Source organism: Kryptolebias marmoratus, linkage group LG21, assembly GCF_001649575.2.
Source record: "Kryptolebias marmoratus isolate JLee-2015 linkage group LG21, ASM164957v2, whole genome shotgun sequence".
NCBI lineage: Eukaryota > Metazoa > Chordata > Actinopteri > Cyprinodontiformes > Rivulidae > Kryptolebias > Kryptolebias marmoratus.
The window spans coordinates 14,616,145-14,636,423 of NC_051450.1; the positions used below are offsets into that span (position 1 = coordinate 14,616,145).

Consider the following 20,279-nt stretch of genomic DNA (forward strand, 5'->3'; position numbering starts at 1 on the left):
TGATTACATCACTCCGCCTCAAACCACAGTCTCTGTCACTCTGACAGGAAACATAAAGAGAATATTTGGAACACTCAAAATGCTCTCTTTAACTTTTTTTTTTAAATGCCCAGCAGGGGTCGAAACCTTTAAACTGTTTGCCCATTGCTACAATCTTTAATAAGGAATGCCACTGGTTTAATTGATCTAAACACGTTGTAGCCGAACAGCTTAAGGGGAAACGCACCCCGAGTGGTTTAGCTTCAGAGAAGAATATGATAAATAAAAGAGCCCTGGCTCTCCTAAATTAAACGCCACATCCCGCTGAGGGCAGCGATGGAAGCTCGAGGACAGGAAAGCTGCCTGCCGCCTGCTCCATCTCCCACCTCTGCTGCAGTCCAGCCATTGAGATGTAGACGCATCGACCCCCTCCCCTCCACCGGCAGCCAGAAAACTGTTGACGTCTGCCGTTTTTCGCCCGCGTTAATTTATGCAGGATTATGCTAATTGACAGGAGCTGTTGTAAACCTCTCACACCCAGGGATGCCTATGAATGCCTGCAGAAAAGACGAGGGCCATGGTCCCTCTGCCTTTACTGTATTTTGTTCCCCGCTTTTTTTTTTTTTTCAGCTCTGCTCATCCTGAAAAGGATCAGTGTCATCTTTAAAATGTAGCAGGATTTACAACAAAACGCCCGCTAAATAACCGCGCGCAAGAATATAAAGGGATCGACTATGAGCTGTAGAAAAAAAACAAAACTTTATTTGAATCCCATGTGACCCCTATTTGCCACAAACATTGCACAGTATGAAAAGAAATCACATCATTGGGCATCATGTCACATTGGCTATACATGAGATCCTATTAGAAATGAAAATGCTTGTTTTTGGTGATTTTCTTTTTTAAAAAAATGCTCTCTTTGTAAGGTTGTAAAACAGTAAATGCAGTAAAGAAAAAAAAATCTGTAGTGTTTAGTTTTCCAGTCCACTGGCCATTATGTTTAGTTTTTTTTTTGTCCGCTGAGTGATGGGATGAAGGCTCTGCCTAAGAACCTGCTACATTGGTCATCTGAAATATCCCTTGGTATAAAAAAAAATAAAAAGTAAAAATAAAAAAAAGCACAGAGTTTTATCTTTTAAAACAGCTAAAAGTAAATTACAAAATCAAAACTATACTCATGAAAACAGTTAAACATTTACTACAGTAGTGAATAAGTTTTTCATCTGATGCCAAGAGCAAAGTATGTGTTTTTGTTTTTTTGTTTTTTTAAGACAATGAGATGACCTTCCTCTGCCTTTTAGTGTGCAAACAAATGAGGCAGACTGATCGAGAAGTGATCTCTGAAATGTTGAACCGTAAACGCGTGGAAGCCACCCGTCTGCTCAGGTTCTCGAGTTCTGTCTCCCTTTCTCGGGCGAGACTCAGTATAATCATGGAAATCCGTACAGACAGGCAGCATTTCTTTGATAACATTTTTTTGGTCCCTGTGTGCAAATAAAATACACATGTAGATACATACGCATGTATATGAAATGACTAAAACTTACAGCCAAGGCACCTTGATACGGTTTTCTTTTTCTATTTTGAAAAAAAAAAAAACAACAAAAAACATCCTTGTTGTATTGATTGGTATACCAAAAATAGAAATGATCAGGCGTTTCGGGTGGATTTGTTCTCTGTTTCGTGCAGATGAGTCACTGAAGTGAGGACAGTGGAGACACAAAGTCAGTCTCACACCCCGTCCCCTGTCCTTTAGGAGACCAGCTGTTTGGCTTGCAGCTCCATCTCTGCAGCCCGTTTAAGGGCCACGTCCACCAGGAGCTGGAAGCCGCTGAAGTCCTGCGTGAGGTCGGGTGGAGTCGGGGGCGGGGTGTTAAACAGCCCGCTGCGGGGGCTCAGGTTGCCCTCCGCGCCACCGCTGAGGAGGGTGCCCGTGGCGGCGAACGGGTGCTGCCCCTCGTCCCGCCGGCACCGGAGCAGCGCCTGCGCCTGCGCGGAGTGCAGCAGCTCGGCCGCCCTGTCGCAGGCTTGCATGGCCGCCGTGACGGTGGTGTGACAGATGACGGACGGCCGGCTCGGGACGAGGCCCGCGCTCGGGGGCGAGGACGCCGACTTCCTCAGGACGCCCGGCGCAGCGGGGTCGAAGCTGGACGGGTGCAGGGCGCGCTTGTCGCAGGTGTCGTCCGCGCCCGGAGCGGGGCTGCTGGGTTTCGGGGACTGGGAGCTGTCGGAGAAGCTGTCCCCGCTTTTGCTGCCCTTCCTGGAGATGGTGAACTGGTTGGGGTCTTTGCCGTCCTTCCTCAACATCTCGGGGAGAAGTCGCCGCCGGGCATTAATGAACCAGTTGCACACCTGGAGGAAAAAAAAAAAAAAAAAAAACAGGGCAGTGAGAAAGCTGCGCCACTTGGCTCTGTTGTGTTCTGCCTTGCAAACTCAAAAACTAAATAAAAAGAATCTGCTGGTGGACTTATCAGGTGCTGTTTGCGCAACAGTGAATCGCACCTATTACAGTTCTGCAAAAAATGACCTCTTAAAGTAACACGCTTTCTTCTCAGAGTTTGCAGTTTGAACTTTTATTTCCTGTATTTGGGGGGAAAAAAAGCAGCAGCACTTTTTCTTTTTTTTCCCCCTTTCCTGGCTCTGGGACGCCTGTAACTCTAACTATGTAAATGACTCCGCATTGTTCCCAGACAGCTGGGATGGAGCGGGGTTGGAGGGAGGGAAATTCCTGTCCAAATGTCTTAGCCAAACCCACAGCACTCAGGGAGTGAGCTTACTCACGCTGTCCCGTATACTGGTTCTGTGTGTGTGTGTTGCAACGCCAAGCTGGCTTAGATGACCTTCAACTCACTGCTGACGTGTTTTGTTGGCCATCTTGACAGGAAACGATTCAGTTAACCTCACGCTTCTCCTTATGAATCCAGGCTCGAGCTCAGATAAGCATCTGTGTGTGTGTGCATGCCTACCTGCAGCGTGGAGAGCTGGGTCTGCTTGGAGAGCAGGGCCTTCTCCTGCTCCGACGGGTAGGCGTTGTAGCGGTGCTCGTACAGCCAGTCCCGGAGGATCTGCACCGACTCCTTGGGCAGGTTGCCTCTCCGCTTCCTCTTGCCGTTGCTCCCGGCGCTCGAGGACAGGTCCAGGGGGGCGTCCACGCTGTCCTCGTCGTCCGTCTCGCTGGCCGACGGCATCGTCGAACCTGCGGACAAAGGAGAAGGAGCCCTCTTTGTTTTATTATCGGCGCAGGCCAGCTGAGCTGACGGGTCAGGAGCGAGCTGTCAAGTCCGGCCATGTGATTCGTATAAAGGGCGGGAGGGGGGAGGAACATCACAAAGGCTGATCTGATGCTGTGTCACTCAGGAGAACCCTGCCTCTACCGAACAAGCCGGGCTGACAGCAAGGGGACACCAGATTGCAGCTTTCTGCTTGGGATCTAATCAGAATCACATGGCCTAACAAACATGGCGTTGGAATCGCTTTAAGTCTCCTAATTAATTGGTTCAGTGTGCAGCTTGCATTTAAAGGAAATGGTCCAACAGATGCAGAAGATTCTTGGGGTCCATAACCCCAAAATAATAATAATAAAAATACAAGGTTTCATTCAAGTTTAAGCAGCCTGAGCTGGAGGTGGAGAAGGAGTAACAAAAGTTCCCAAAAGTCTGAGCTGAGTGGCCAACAGGATGAGGTAATTACGTAGGCTGAGGAGAGAGGGGAGGAGAGGGGAGGAGGAGGAGGGGGGGGGAGGGGAGACCTGTTGCAAATCAGCGTCTCCAGACTAAACAAAAGGAGGCAGAGCTGCGTGCGTCTTTGTACGCGACTCGAAAAGTTTCCACTCGCGAAACGGTGGCGGGGCAGTTTTAGCGCAAAAAAACCCCCAAAAACAAACAACAACAACAAAAAAACCAATAAACCCGACACCTCCTGAAACACCGCAGGTGACCAGGACGAGCAGGGAGCTGGTTTAGTGAGTTTAAAACAACTTGAGAGAGGGCTTCTATTGTGTGTGTGTGTGTGTGTGTGTGTGTGCGCGCGTGCGGAGCTGCACCACGAGGTCCGCGAACAACAGCAGCAACTTCCCACAATGAGGTCAGGACGAACATTAGCACACATTCGGGCTTTTTTACGTCCCATTTAAACTCGCCACGCTCCGAAAACACACCACCGAGGTGGACTTTGTAAGCCGCACACGAAAAACAACAACAACAACAAAAAGAAAGTCAGCTTAAATCAACAATTTGCTACGTCGTCACAAATCCAGCGTCCCGTTACGACGCTCAACGGGACGTTTTTCTGGGTGGTTTTACCGCAAGAAAGACCCCCCCCCATCTTAAATAAAAGCTATAATTAATCGCAAAGTTGGTTTAATCGCGTCGTGTGTCGGAGGAAAAACCCACCACGCCACGTTTTTGTGCCCCGTCTGTGTGAAACTAGCACAAAACGGCGAATGTTAAAAGAAACAACCGTGTCGACTCTTTGACATCGCGCCAGCACATGGCAGGAAAAAAGCCCCCCTGTCATGTCTGGAAAGGAAACAATAGGCTGCATGGTTTGCATATGAGGGGGAAATGGCTCTGTTTAACACTACCCGAGCTGGCTCGAGAACTATTTTTTCTTTTTCTTGTTATCGAATTATCCCTCCAAAAAAAGTAAGCCCCGCACTTACCCTTTTTCGTCTTCATCTCCGTCCGAAAATTCCCAGTAATTCGTCGCCCGAGCGCGGAGGCAGATTATTCTCTTGTTGTGTTTTTTCGTCTTTGCTTCAGCGTGTATTCCGAAAACAATCAAAAAAAAGGAAAGAAAGAAACCCCGTCTTCTTTCTTTTTTGTTGTTGTTTTTGTTTTGTTTTCGGGATATATTTTATCTATCCTCTTCTCGTCCTTGTTTGGAGTCCTGGTGATGAGGAGGAGGAAGAAGAGGGGGGGGGGTTACCTGAGATGTGTGTGTGTGCGTCCCTTCGGCTCAGAGCCCTTTCCTCATTGAGTGTGTGTGTGTTTGATCCTGAAACTGGGTGACAGCTATCTTTGACAGCTGCGTGACTCAACGCACAGAGATCCTCCCACCATGTTGAGCAGGAGAGAGAGGAAGGAGGAGGAGGAGGAGGAGGAGGGGGGAGTGAAAAAAAAAAAGCTCTGACATCAGCATGGCTTGTTCTACTGACATGAATACGGTTTCGTTAAAGCTTCACCAGATTCCTCCAAAAACAAGCATTTAAACTCTTCATGTCGTGAATTTGCAGAACTGAGGAGGGATAGTCTGACAGCAACAACAACAACAGGCTGCTGGAGCACTGCGGACCCTGTGAAAAATCAGACTTGCTGCAGGCAAAGCATTTTTTTTTCCTCGGCTTTATTTCCTTTTATCGATATTATCTCTGTTCGTTTGATTTTACACAACATGGGACGCACGTTTATAGAAGAGAGCACGAATTATCTTGTGTCACCGGAGAAAACAATAACAAATCCCCCCTTTTTTGTGCCTTTTGAGTCACTTCATCTTAAGTGTTTATATATTTTAAAATGCTGTTTTCTGACACAATGATCCAGCCCCTTGGTATTTGGAGGTTGTGGTGCACCAGTCCGGGTTAGCGAAGCCCAAAACAAGACAGCAAAGTATGTGCATGTAGGGAGGGGGGACGATCAATGCCTTCATTTGTATGCGCCGCACAACCTTGCGACAGCTGCTGCTGTGGCCGCGTCTCTTTGCATGAATTCGTTCCAAACAACTCGCTCTTTCCTGGAGGCGAAATGTCGCCCCCCGGTGGTCACGTCCGGAGCTGCGCCCGGGCGCAGAAAACAAGAGGTCCTCGGGCTCCCTCTGGTGGCTGATGCGCTGCATTACAACCCGGGCCAAACAAGAAGACAGAGGAAAAAGAGGGACCTGGAGTTTTAATGATGATAATTAAAAGAATTTAAAATGTTTAATTTTATAACAAACGCAGGCATGTTCCGCGGGGTTTTGACACATCATTTCTCAGATCCAGTTTTAGGTATTTACAGATTTTAAAAATATTTTTTTCTTAAAAGAAATTACTTTCAGATACTAATCTCCTATAAAGTGTTTTTTCTTAGGCCTGACACTTTTACATTTGTCTTCCACTTGTGCAGTTTCCCTATTAGCCTTGATTTGTCTGTGTTAGCAAAATATCAGATGAACAGATTTGAATGAAATCATTTGCTATATATCTACAATTCATATACTTTTGGTGTTTTGGGCTTCAGGTTTTTTTGTTAGCACACGTTGGACAATATCCTGTCATGGTGAGGTACTAAGACCGGACAGATAATGGGTGAAAATGTGGCCAAAGTTCAAAGAAAAACTTCAGAAAGTCTGGAGAATATATTGATGAAGATTTCTTAAAAATAAAATCAGCCACTTTGGAAGCAAAATTTTAAAATAAATACATAAATGGGGTGCTTTAAACCTATTGTACAATACTGTAGTATAGACTATTTAGATCAGTCTGTCCTATTTCTGATTGTTTTTCTTTTCAAAGGTTATTTTACAGGACGAGATGTAACTGAGGGCAGTGAGATGAGATCTATATTAAGCCCCAACATGCCTGGAAAACTCCAGGTCTGACAGTCAGCGTTAAATATAGCCATATGATAGGTTTGCAGAAGTGTATTGTCAGTCAGCTATTAGTCATGACAAATATATGAGAATAAAATGTTTGTATTATTTACATTTATTTACCTATGTTTTACTAAAACTCAGATTTATGTTTTACATGTAGTCTTAATAAAACATTTAATTCAGCTTTATTTTTTAAATAACTCGGCTATTAAAGCAAAACAAACCCTTTAGTCAAATAATTAGTGAAATGTTCTTTTTTAATCTTTAAAATTGATGTTTATTTACGACTCATTCAGTTAAATGGGAAGCCTGGAGTGACCCGACCCACGTGAGGAGTTAGTTGGGAGTTAATCGGAGGGTTAACTTGGCACGTGCTGGTTAACACGTTGTCATTTCACTCACTGGACCGCCATGTTCTGCCTGAGTCATAACCACGGCCCGTAAATAAAAAGCATAACAAACCAGGGTGAGGACAGCAGACAGCTGAGAGGACTCCTGCTGGCTGTGGACAAGCGCACCGGAAACGGGCTGATCCGCTTTCAAAATAAAAGCACCTCAAAAATGCGTCTAGCACAAAAACTTGAATGTTTTTCTGAATGTGAAGACAATTAAATATATAAGAAATATGTGAATTTAAAAAAATGGAAATTCCTACTTTATAATTTTAGAACCATTGTATTTTTCCTCACAAAACTTTGCAAGTTTCGAAAATTGTCCATTTTATTAGTTAAAGCAGCACTATTTGATATTTAATAAAGCATAGCTGAGGAAAAATTTAACTACACTCATTTGGGGTTTTGTGCACATTTGCTTTTCGTTATAATCTGAATCAAAACCCTCAATGATCTGTTTGTAACATAGACACGCATCCAATGTTCCCAATTTGCTGATTAGATTAATGTTACATTATCAAGGATATTTAATGCAGGAAAAAAAAAAACAGAACAAATTGTAGAGATTAATGCTATCCTTATAAGGATAATTAAATTAGATCAGTGTTTAAATGCCAAAAAGGCTTTATGTACAGTGTTGTGCTAAAATCTTTGGTATCACTTTATTTTAGTTAGATTTTCTTACATGTTCTTAGTCAGTACTTTAAATATTTTTTATTTGTCCGTACATCGGCTTATTTTTAACTCTTCGTTCTAGTCTTTGTACTCAGTCTTTTTTTCAACTCATTAGTTATTTGAGTGTAAAAAGGCTCCTAAAGCACTTTCACAGTTTCAAAACATGAATAACACTTTAAAGATTTGTTCCATGTTTTCCTAACGGAGCACTTGGCTCTCAGACTGCAGGTTTACTCGAGGTTCCTAGAGTTTCTAAAACTGGAATAGGAGGCAGAGGCCCCTCTCTAGTGAGGCTGACACCCTGTCTCCTTGTAAGACTTCCTTTTTGGTAAATCCTATAGTTCGGTGTAGGAGCCATGTATTTGTTTTTCTGTGTTTATCTCCACTAGGGGGTGTATTTTGTTTCGTGTACTGAGGGGATGGGTTACTTAAGGTCAGGTGTGATTCTGTTCAGGTGTTGCTAATGGAAAGAGGCAAATGGTTCTCTCCTGTGCTTTGTTTTAGAGTTAATGCGGATTAAATTTGTTCTTGACGATTCGACACTTTAAAGGAAATAAATGGCTTTATGATTTATAAGCCAACAATGAAGATCTGCATAGTAAGTCTTAAAACCAAAGCTCACCAGGAACAACAGCAACCAGTAGCCTGAAATACAGGATTTTAGCTGCTACATTAGGGTTAGTTTGGGTTTCCTGAGCTCTCCATTAGTTCTGCTGCTTTAGGCTCAGACTGCTGCACGACAAACTGACCACATTTCCTGACTCCATCGTTGTCTTTACTCTCTGCTGTCCATGTCTATACATTCTTCTTTTTGTCCATGTTTTCCTTTATTTGTCTTCCTACAGAAACCTCCCGGTATCTGTTTCCTGTCGAGGCAGACGGCTGCTCCTCTTCAGCCTGGATCTGCTGCAGATTTCTTCCTGGTAAAAAGGAGTCATTTCTTTCCACTGTCACCAAATACTTCCTCTTCTTTCCCCCCTAATTGGCCTGTGAATGTATTGTGTATTAATAGGAATGAATAGACTGTTACTGAATTAGAATCAGGATCTGAACTAGTTTTGATTTATGATTTCATTAGGTAACAACATTTTTACCTTTGCATTGTTCCTGGGTTAAACATATAATTTCCTAGTTCTTTATAACTAAACAAACAAATAATTAATTTACAAATTTCCCTTTTTTTACAATGCAGTACCAGTTACCTTTAATTTTCAAGTCAGTTAAGGAACTTTACCAAAGTTGTAGTCCTAAAATTTAGCTTTTAAAACATGTTTAAACAACACAAAAACGTTTTGGTTTAATAAAAAACACTCTTGAACTGAACAGATCTAGCAATAAACGTCTAGAATTTGGTATAATTATCTTAAGTTTGAGGAATCTTCTCAAATGTTCAATAATACTGTACCGGAAACTTTTAGAAATATCCAGAACATTCTAGAAAACAGGAGAAAAATAGTGAAATTAAGCCATGTTTTTGTCATAAATTTATTCTGTAAACAACAAAAGTGAAGATTAAAAGGAATAATGGGCGTTTTCTACTGTTTTGCAATGAAATGAGAACCAAAAAAGTGTATTTTCTTTGAATAGTGTCCTGAGATGACTTTAGTGTGTGAGCTTTTATTTTGAAGTGAATCCAACGGAAGTGGCGCTTTGACTGTTTTGACTCCGTCGAGCTGAGAGGGGCCTGTTCCAGGCTGAAGCCTAAAATTAGGGAGGCGCCCCGACTGCAAATGACGCAAGAAGGCTAAAGTGGACGTCGTGGTGCCTGTGAGTGGATGATAATACGACTCGGGAGGGACATGGAGACATGGAGACCCTCGCTGCAGTTTCCCTGCCGTCGACGACACGGAGGGTATTTTTAGCCGCTGCTGTCATGTTTTCGTAACACCACCACCCCCTCGGCCGCGGCGTTCGCTATAAAGGTCCGCTTGAAAAATGCAGCTGTACAACAGTGTGCTGACACACTACCCGAGGTCGTCCCGCAGAGTCACGATTACTTTGTCGCCCGCCTCCGAGCGCTCGAACGGGACGACGCGGAGCCCCCCCGGGGTCGACGGAGCCGGATTCGCCCAACTTCAGGCAACTTCCAACGGTGAGGCTGCGCCCAACATGCCCGCCTTTTCCTGCTACGAAGCCTCGCCCGCGAGGCCGACCTACTTCACGTCGACCGCGGAGATCCTCATCCGCAAGGCCGACGGGGCGGAGAGATCCGTGCCCGGGAACAAACCCCCCTCCCTGCGCTCGCGCGCGCTCTGCGCCGACCCTGGTGCGATGGAGGAGCTGATGGACCACGTCAGGAACGGCACGGACGACATGTTTCCCGACTCCCCGCTCGCGTTCACGAGCAGCAGCCTCGGCGGATCCGCAGGTGAAGATCGGAAACGAAAGATGGTGGATTTGTTCGAGGATGAAGCAGACGCGCCCACCAGTGCCCCCTTCAGAAGCAACGGATGGGCGTCGCTGCCTGAGCTGGCTCCACCCAGATCAGCCCACCCCACAGACTTCAGAAAGGAGCATTCCTGCGAGAAAGGTGACAAGGTGGCTCCGGCATCAGATGAGAGGCAGGCCTTCGAGCTCAGTGTCCTGCAGGAGGCGGCTCCACAGAGAGCCCAGGACAAGGTGGACGCCAACGACAAAGTCACCCGGTACCTGGCCGAGGTGGAGAGGCAGAACAAGTACCTCCAGGAGAGGCACAGGTACAGGTACCACATCATTCCGGATGGCAACTGTCTGTACAGAGCCGTGTGCAAGGCCGTGCACGGGGACCAGGCCACGCACGGGGACCTGCGGGAGCGCACCGTGCACCACATCGCCGACCACCTGGACGAGTTCGTCCCGATCATCGAAGGGGACGTGGGCGAGTTCCTGATCAACGCGGCCCAGGACGGCGCCTGGGCCGGCTACCCGGAGCTCCTCGCCATGAGCCAGATGCTGAACGTCAACGTCCACCTGACGACGGGCGGCAGCTCGGAGAGCCCCACCGTCTCCACCATGGTGCACCACCTCGGGGGCGAGGACGTCTCCAAGCCCGCCATCTGGCTGAGCTGGCTGAGCAACGGGCACTACGACGTCACCTTGGACAAGCGTCTCCCCAACCCGGAGTACGAGGACTGGTGCCGGCAGTCCCAGATGCAGCGGAAGCGAGACGAGGAGCTGGCGAAGTCGATGGCCGCCTCGTTGTCCAAGATGTACATAGAGCAGAACGGATGTGCGTGAAAAGAACTTCGGTTCGACGGTGAATGTTGTGTTACTGGACGAGGCAGAAACATTGCTCCTGCTCAGTTTCTACCTGCTTTAAATTATTTTTCTAAGATTTGTACCATGAGTAAAAGGAAGTGCAGTGCACACGCTTGGGGTTTTTTTTATCAACCAGATATTCCAGGATATCGTTTAAAAGGATGGGTGCTTTTTCTGTTTCTTTAGATACTTTTGGTTACCCTGACATGAGTGAGATGTAGAATATTTGAGTGATTTTTTTTTTTTTTTTTTTGGCGTGTACAGTATTTATTTGCCCTTTTGTTTTTGGCAAACACTTCTTTTTTTTTTTTTCTGGTCTGCTTTCTTGGCAGTTGCCAAACCTTTTCAAACACAGAGAAACCTAGTTTCCTTTTTTTTTTTTTTCTTCCCCCGCCTCCACTTTGCTTTGTCGTGTGTTTATCTGTTTACTCACTTTTGCACAGAAGTCCCGTCGGGCTCGTTGAGACGGCTTTGATTTGTATCTTGTTCATTTTTAATGATTCCAGTCTCTCTTTTTTTTTTTTTCTTTTTCTTTTGTGTGTTTGACAAAATAATTCAAAAATAAAAATGGAAAAATCGACTGTATGTTGAAGTGTTTTGCTCACATTTTTCACAGATGTTTATCCGTTCTGTTAAAACTAAATGATGTTGACGTCTGATTGGACTTTTTTTTCTCTACATGTTATTTTTCGTGTAGAAATACTCTTATCCAGTGCTGTCATTTGAAAAGTTGGAAAAGGAGCCACCGGTATTTAAGTCGACGTTCAAAAGTAGCTCCTTTTTTGAGAATTTGTCACAGATGAGACGCTTTTTATTGCGACAAAACTCTGTAAACCATGAGATACAAACTGCTTTGATACTCTCCGAAGCAACTATTTGTTCATCACAGCACATATTTGCTTTCCAGATACATGAGTTATGAGTTTAAAAACAGAAAAACACAAAGTGATCTTTGTTCACAGTGAAAGCCTCTTGTCACGTTGAACGCACAAAAAGCTTTCTTATCATAAACCCTGAACTGATTCGTTCTGCCATCCTCTTTATTTCTAAACCAAATAAACTCTAAATGTTTTTCTTGGCTTTAGGAAAATTGCTCTGATATTTTGCCTATCCTAAAGTAGTAATTCCTTTAACCAAAGTGGAATAAATGATGGCTAAATTCCTTTTGTTGGACTTTTTTTGTTTGTTTTGTTTCGAAGCAGCTTTGTGTTTGTTGAAAACTCATGGAAAACAAACATGATTCACTTTGTAAAACCCTATAAAAGTTTTAAGATGAGCAGACAGTTTGGTTAAACGTATGAGACACTAAAGGCCAGTTTGTTATGAAATTCATTGTTAGAAATAATTAAACCCAGATGGAAGTAACCAATCAATACTTCTCTCTAAATCAAAAAGTCAAAGGAGGACAGAAGTGTGAGTCATCCTCGTAACTGACTTTAAATGAGGAAAGAAAAACAAAAACAAAAATCAGTTTTACTGCAGTACAGTACTACACTTCCGGAAGTGTTTTCAGAAAAATTTGAATCTAAAATCGGTTCATTAAAGGTATCAGAAAGAATCATTCTGCACCTAAGTTTTAGTCAACTTGGAAAAGAACGACCTCACCAAGTACAAGAATACGTTCATACAGTACATACCTAAATACATACAGTACATACAGAAATACAAACAGTACATACACAAATACATACATACAGTATATATATATATATATATATATATATATATATATATTTACATGCACAATACAGACCTACAAACCGTATATAAATACATACAGCACATACAGAAAAACATACATACACACCTACATACAGTATATACACACATGTACCTACATGCAACATAGATACAAACAAACAGTACATACCTACATATTTACATGCAAGATACATACATACAAACCATATGAACATACATACAGTAATACATACACACATGCATATCTACATGCATACATACATACATGATGTACCTTCAAGGTTCTATCTGATCCGTCCCATTGATAAATCCCAAATTCTCCTTTACATCCACTAGGTGGCGATATAGGCTTCTAATATTTTCACACAAAAAATTGCAGGCAAAAAAGTGTTCATTATTTGTTTTCCTCCTTTTTTGTTTGTCTTTTTCTCTAAAAAAAAACTGCCTGCAACGAGTAATAATCAGACCTTTCTCCCTGAATTACTGCAAGGTCCTGAAAAACGTGAAAATGATGGAACTGCAGTGAAAAGCTTTCAATTAAGGGCTGTTTAAAAAAAAAAAAATACAACACTATAAGTTATATAAAATATCCGAATCAGTCTTTTTGCAACTTAATGTTCCAAACGGTTTTACATGATGATAGTTTAATGTAATTCGTTGAAGTATATTATGAGGTTGTTATTTATTTTTCCCCCCACTGAAAGCTTTACAGTGATGACGTAACGCTGCAGTCAGGGAGGCATGAGGCAGAAAGTTTTCGTCTTGTCTTGATGCGGGAGAAGAAGTCGCCTCGCGCGGACCGGACCGTGAGCACGCAGGCGGGAGCGCGAGGCAGGTGAGGCTGGACGGAGCGGGCTCCTTCACCGCAGTACTGGCGCAAAACCAGCGCACGCACGGGGAACAAGAAGTCTCTAAAGGACCGCCGCCCCCCCGCCTCCCGCCCTCCTTCTTTGCCCAGAGCGTCTTCTACTCCCACGCGCTCGTAACGGACCGCGAGACTGCTGAGCTCGAGCTGGCTGGCTGCGAAGTTAGCGGATACTTTTGAAACAAGCCGGACCGGAAAGCGGGGGGGACATGTCGGGACACCGGGTGCAGTTCGCGGACCTTCCTCCGAGTGACCACAGAGGAAGCCCCAAATTCACCAGTAAGGACATTTCACCCCCAAACACACAGAACACGTCTTCCTGAAGGTGTAGGAAACTTTCTAAAGTTCTAATGAGCTTCGAACTGGGTTAATATTATTGTTTAACATAATGGCATAAATTCCTCTTAAAGTTTCATACTGAATACAAAGATAAAAGGCTAAGAATGTACATTATGTCTTAATAATAATAATAATAATAATAATAATAATAAACAAGGTGCAAAGTATGAGCAGATTTATTGTTACTGAATGTGCTTTTCCCCCACTTAATTAATGAAATGATTATTGTGACATTTTTGTATAACACTGTATTCTTGTGTGTGATGTGTTGACCTCATCATCCCCTGTGGTCCATTCAGCATCAGCAGCAGAAGACCCTTATATGCCCCCCCCCCCCAATCCCTTTAACTATGACAGCTCTCATGCTTTGCTGCTTGGGTAACCTTGAGGAGCCAACTAATGGCTAACCCTAACCCAACTAATGAGTCTGGAAGACTAAAGATGTAAGGTGCTGGCGTGCGGCAGGAGACAGAGAAGCCGAGCTCATCTCTACAGTGGCAGGCTGAGTGACAGGACACGTGAGCGAGGATGCAAAGGAAAATTGCTGGTTATCTGCAAAGCCCCCGGAGAAGTGCATCTGTAGCTTTCTGTGTGTGTGTGTGTCTTTTTGTTTTTTTGTTTTTTTAATTTTGTGATGGAAGCCTCGCTGGCAGTTTGTCTTTATTCCCCACGTTCGCCTCAGTAACACGGGCTGCAGCGGGGGAGAAGTGCTGATGAGGCTGTGCAGGTTAGGGCTCAGATCGCATGCGGGGCATGTGGGGCTTGATGTGTGGACGGGCACAACAGCAGCTTCAGCAGCAGCCAGCTACACATCCTGACTCAGCCTATCCGGTTTTTCCTCGCTGCTTGGCGGCAGGTGACAGTGAGGTCAGGTTTCAGTGTCTCATCTTGCTGTCTTTCACGTACACAAACTCAGATGATGGTATGAAAAACATGTAAAGGACACATGGTTCAGTAGCCATCTTGTAGAGTTTTGGACGCATCTCCACTTATTTCCATTATATTATTAGGAACTTCGGTTGTGGCTCAGTAGTTGGAGCAGTTTTCCTCCAATATGAGAGTTGGAGGTTCGATTCCTGGCAGCAGGAATGTCGAAGTGTCCCTGAGCAAGACACTGAACCTCCCACTGCCTCCCATGTGTGCCCCATTTGTGTATGAACGGAGTTTAAAACACTGATTAGACTCTATAGAATGATTCATTCATGTAGAGATGTAGCAGAGTGCTGTGTGGATGGGTAAAATAGGGCAAGAAAGGCGCCATATAAGTACAGTCGATTTCCATAAAAAATTACCTTTTAAAGCATATCCATAGAAGGATGATAGTTAGGCTTTTCTAAGGAGGTCTGGATTATTCTTAGAGCCGACCAAAGACATACATATTCACGTATTTGCCTGGAATTTAAAAATATGTTGAAGAAAACATCAAGTTAGCCTAATTACTGTTATTGTTGCCATAACTTAGAAACATGAGCTGTGTTTCTAATAAGTTTTTAAGCAGATTTTAGGGGAATTTTCCTAAATTTTAATTTTATCTTTTTAATTAACTAGTCTGGAGGACAGCGAAAGACTCTCAACCTGTCCAGGAATTATCCCGCACCTTGCCCATTACCGGCTGCGATAGGCTCTAGCGTTAAAAAAGGATGCCTCTTCTGATCTTCGGCACAGGTTCCAGTTTTCCAAGCTGGCATCTTCATCCTTTCCGTACTGTCACGGTTGAGGTTCCACGACCGATCTTGTTGACGTTCCTTGTTTTTTGGGAGAAACAAGTTTTCAAAATGATGCTCATGGATTGTGAAGCACACAGCCACCTTATATTATCAAAAGGCTCCATATTAAATTGTTCTCATGTTCAGAATAAAAAATCCATACTTGGAAATAACAGGGACAGCCCTGGTGTGTAACGGCCACATTATAGATACAGACGTGGTGTCTCATTTCTCACGGCGGCGTTGTGGTAATCAGTTAAGCTCACTTTCATACATTAAATATCATTTACAGCAGCATTTAAGAAAAAAGAAAGACATCTGGTGCAGAAAGCAAATGCTATGCAGTGGAAAAAAGCCAAAAACTATTAACGTCCCATAACCACATACTGTGTAATCTGTACATGCCTGACGTTTTTTTTTTTTTTACATTTTTAAGCATTTTTCTTTCTATCCTGACCTCAGTTACTTTGCTCTTCACCATCATCACAGTGGGAGTTTTAGTCACACTTTCCAAACAAAGAGTCATTACAGCTGTTTCACAACATTAATACAAAAGAACCAGTTGCAGATGTTCTCAGCTTTGCAGATGGTATGCGGTTAAGCTGCGTCTTCGATTTTAGATTTGAACGTTGGCGTGATCGCTATTTGATCTCTTTTTTGTGTGTTTGTGTGTGATTTGTGGACTTCTCTCTGTTTTGGGAAGAACTGACTGACTGTAGAGCGTGTCACTTTGAGTTAAACAGGGAAATGTGTTTCACTGCAACCTAGACAGCTGCAGTCTGCAACATGATGTCCGTCATATCGGGTTTCTAAAAATATTTACAGATTATGTCAACAGCTTGTAGACAAAGATAAGCAGTCGAGGCCGGAGAGCTGGATGAAGATATTGCCTTCATTGTTCCTAACAGTCTGATAACAGCTCCTGTGAAGAAGGAGTGGGGGGCTCAGCAACATAAAAAGTAGCCATAATTGGAGGGAGACCTATAAATAAATGTATAGTAATAAATCTAGCTGCCTGTTGTTGTTCCCTGTGTGATAGTTTTGGAGAATTTGGTGGCTGCTGGGCTGGAACTATAAACACAGATGCTTCTTTACCAGCTCAAGAAAGCAGATGGTGTCTGTGCCGGCATCAGGTTTTGGAAACTAAAAGGACGAGATGCTGTCTCTGCAGCCTGGAACTCTCTGTTAAAACAAACCCAACAGCAAAGTGAAGATGAAGGTGAAGTCTCGCTGTAGTTTCCTCAACCGTAGGTCAGTCACTCGTCTGCTGAGGTAAAGTGGGAAATGCCAACGTGGAGTCTGCTGATGGCATCTGATATGCATACGAGCTGGTCCTTCTGGAAACTGCAAAGCCCCAGAGAAGCTCGACAGCTGTTTTCATCGTGAATTAAAAGCACGTCCCAGAAGGACTCTTCAGTGCCGGCGCAAAACAAAAGACTTAAAAGTGGACCGTAGCCTTATCTGACCAGTAGTAACTTTCTGGTGTTTTTCTGCTTTTATTTCCTCAGTTCTTACTTAGAATATGCGAATAAGAAAACGGGGACTAGAAGAAGTAAAGCTGGCGGTGGTTTGAGGAGTTTTTTCATTGTTTCTTAGAAGACTTTATGTGCGTTATGGGGGGATGGAAACATCTTTTGTGATGATCAAACTCAGCAGCTGCTGCCTTTTTAAGCCGGCACGCCTAAACTTACATCACTGGTCTGCGTTTTCCCGGATATGACATAATGTTTCAAAAGATGTAAGTAACTGTTGAGGAAAAGTCCTCCAAACTGTCCTCTTGTGGATTTCCACAGCAGTTGTTGCTGTTTTTTTTCTTCCCTCCTGAAGGTTTGTTTCTGGTTAGCGCAACAACTTTCCCCTGGCATCTTGTTCAGTCTTTTGTTGTTGTTGTTGTTGTTGTACTGTCACGAACTGTAACCTTTAACAGCTAACGGTGGTCTGTAAAGTTAGAAATGTAGTGCTATTGAAAACTCTTGTGGCGTATGAGTAACTCGTGAACTTGCAGAGGCGTCCACTCCTGGGACAACTGGTAACTTTCTAAATATTTTCAATCTGTGAATAATCTTTCTCGCTGCGGAATGATGGAATCCAAATAGTTTGGAAATGGACTCATGAGCTTTGCAAAGGTGCTCATGGTTGCTGCTTATTAGCAGCATTTGGTTTGTGCTTTCACACTTAGTTTCCATGGAAGCAGCTTTGATGAACTTAGTTTTTCACAGCACTTTTGGTGTAGTTATTGTGAAAAAACTAACAATCCGATTTAAATATTGTTAGCTGCAGTCATCTTAGGTTATAACTGTGACGCTCTGAAAAGACTAGATGGATGTTTTACTTAGACCAGATTAACATTTTTTCTGTGACTGTCCATGCTTGAGAACAGAGTTAAAGGAAGGCGTTATTTGAAGGAAAAGATTTGCACAAGAGGAGCAAAGCTTAATGTGAGACGATCTTGTGGCTCTAAGTATACCGAGTTGAGTTATTGTCGCTGTCTCGCTGAGTGGCTGCACATTATGACGCTTTGCATGCCTGATGAATTATCTGTCCTCTCCTGCCTTCTTCCACTGCTGGAGACCGTGAAGGCTCCAGCAGTGGGATGCTGATGCTACATGGAAAGGGAGCAGATGTTTGCCCTCTTTAAAAAAAAAATCTATTCCTGGTTTTAAGCGATTCCCTCTATATCGCGTTCCTGCTCGAAGACGGCACGATGAAGTATCTGTAATTCTCTTTAAGCAGCAGTAAAGGGGCAGTGGCGCGTGACGCAAGAGCAAAGCCTGAAGATGCAGAGGATGTGAAAAGTTAATCAGTTTTGCGGCAACAAGTTGTTCTACGTGCCTGTGGAAGAAGCTGGGGAGTAAACAAACTTCTCTGTGATGCTGATAGTCAGCTTGGAGGATCTGAGCTCTAATAACCCACAGAAAAAAAAAAAACTGTTAAAATGATGACACCCAAATGGTTGCACAACCTTCTCCACATTCATCCTCCACGGAACGAGCCTTTTGAAATATCTGCACCTTTTTATTGGTGAATTGAGGCTGCCTTGCTGTTTGGACTCGGGGTGTCATAACATTCTTTTTATGCTCTTCCCAGCCACTAATGATGCATGATACCTGCACTGATGATTTTTCTTTTAAAGAGCAACGGGAGCAGAAAAAGGATTTAGTCACAGACGAGTAGTCAAATAGCCTTCCATTTGATGTTGCAGCCAGGTCATGTTCAAAGGAAAATTTCAAATAGGCATGTGGGGGTGAAAATGAAGCTGTTTTCTCAGGGTTTTTACGCTGACGGTCAATTTGAAGCCTGTGTGTCTGCTGCGCATACACGCACACACAGACACACGTATGGTGTTGCTTGATAATAGAGCTTGTCTCGAACTTATCTTCACAGCCCATGTTCTCGACACTGAATCTTTTATCCACCAAATGTGAATTTAATGACTTCACCAATTGACCGAGAGAGCTCAGTCATCGCCAGAGGTCAGGTGTTCCCGCGTAAACGTTTAACACAGGAGCGACTCTCCGCACGAAAACAACAACCAAGACATGTCGAAAAGCAAAAACAGATGAGTCAGTGTCTCGCAAAGCAAAACAAGAAGACACAAAGCTAAGACATGTAAGATAATTTCACCATAGTTAGTGGAGACATAAAGAAACCAAAAGCATGAACATACAGGCCTGGGCATTTTTTTCTTTTCTCAGTAACATCTTAGATTTAAAGGCCGCTCCTGATAGCATATAATTTACCCCACTTAGCTAAAAGCAAGTCATGTGACACCACTCACTTAAGATTCCAAACATTTTGCTTTTGTGTCTAATTTGATAACCGAGCTTGTGAATTTGAAAAGGATCCACTCCCAGTCAATAACCGCAGGCCTGCTCCTGTCAATGTGACAAATGGGAGGTTTCAGGGGAGAGGATACAAGTGGGTGTGCACGTAAGTGGATGGGACACCGCCGATTGGGTGCGGTGACAGCGAGGAGGCCGTCGTGGGAGGATTACGTTCAGAAAGTGCTGAGGAGTTCAGCAGGGACTTTGTACCAGTTACTTTTTATTTTATTTTTTTTAATTTCAGAACCGATGAAAAGCACCCTCAGCTGGATGCACACGGCACCCCCAGCTCTGCGGTGTCCGTTTTTGATGATAACTGACAATAATTAGTAGCCGAATAAGCGCTGACCCATTGCGTCATCGGCAAACTTTTAATCTGTGAGAATGAGGAAATGAATATACAACACGCAGTCAATTATTTGGTTTTCTTTCACTTCCTGTGAATTTTCAGGTCATGTTGGGCTAATCCACTTTAGTCCCTCGAAGGTCTATGAAACACCAGCATGCCAATAAGTGAGGCGTGGACATCTGCAAATGGCTGCTGATCCGTTGATCCCACTTCTAATCCGAAGACAAAAGATTTCTTTAATTAGGGGCCTTTTCTTTTAATGCTGAAGCATTTGCTTCCAGAGGTTGACTGATTAAGGTTCTGCAGTGGTCGATGCCAGTTTATAAAGCCAATTTGTTTGTTTTCGGGTCATAAATATACCAATTTAACATTCATAACTGTTACAATTTACTAAATTAAAAAAATAAAATAAAATAATTCATTATTGAATGTAATTTAGTGATTCAGCCCTGGGGCCTGATGCAGGTCAGCACACATTCCTACCTGTGCTACTGTTTATTAAAAGCTTACTGAAAGTCTGAGAATAAAGTTTTCCATATTTTCTCTCTGAAAGTAAAATTTTCTATCTGACCAATTAAATATATATGGTTCTGAAAGATAAGATTTAAAGTCTTGTCATTACTATAATAAAATTTTGGCATT

The 20,279-nt window shown here is 43.5% G+C and overlaps 3 protein-coding genes across 3 annotated transcripts in view; 2 read left to right on the forward strand and 1 right to left on the reverse strand.

Moving 5' to 3' along the window:
- Positions 1-719: 719 nt before the first annotated feature.
- tgif1 (TGFB-induced factor homeobox 1) lies at positions 720-4,987 on the reverse strand. Its single transcript, XM_017406338.3, has 3 exons — positions 4,640-4,987; positions 2,946-3,175; positions 720-2,331 (listed from the first exon to the last, which is right to left on the reverse strand). The coding sequence occupies exons 1-3, from the start codon at positions 4,653-4,655 to the stop codon at positions 1,732-1,734; spliced, it is 846 nt and encodes a 281-aa protein (XP_017261827.1). The 5' UTR covers positions 4,656-4,987; the 3' UTR covers positions 720-1,731.
- A 4,117-nt stretch (positions 4,988-9,104) lies between these two features.
- Positions 9,105-12,019, forward strand: LOC108230297 (OTU domain-containing protein 1). Its single transcript, XM_017406373.3, has one exon. It carries the CDS (start codon positions 9,552-9,554, stop codon positions 10,830-10,832), a length of 1,281 nt encoding a protein of 426 aa, XP_017261862.1. The 5' UTR covers positions 9,105-9,551; the 3' UTR covers positions 10,833-12,019.
- A 1,317-nt stretch (positions 12,020-13,336) lies between these two features.
- Positions 13,337-20,279, forward strand: part of si:ch211-285f17.1 (sickle tail protein homolog) — a 106,531-nt gene continuing 99,588 nt past the window's right edge. The window contains exon 1 of the mRNA XM_017406493.3: positions 13,337-13,698. Coding sequence (XP_017261982.1) covers positions 13,629-13,698 — 70 coding nt within the window. The 5' untranslated portion in view covers positions 13,337-13,628. The remainder of the gene's footprint in view (positions 13,699-20,279) is intronic.

What these genes read in the sequence shown, in the direction of transcription:
- tgif1 (XM_017406338.3), bottom strand. An exon ending in CCCAGCTCTCCACGCTGCAG is followed by an intron (nt 2,332 to 2,945) that starts GTAGGCATGCAC and finishes TTTTTCCTCCAG; the next exon opens with GTGTGCAACTGGTTCATTAA.
- LOC108230297 (XM_017406373.3), top strand. Translation starts at nt 9,552, where the DNA reads ATGCAGCTGTACAACAGTGTGCTGACACACTACCCGAGGTCGTCCCGC.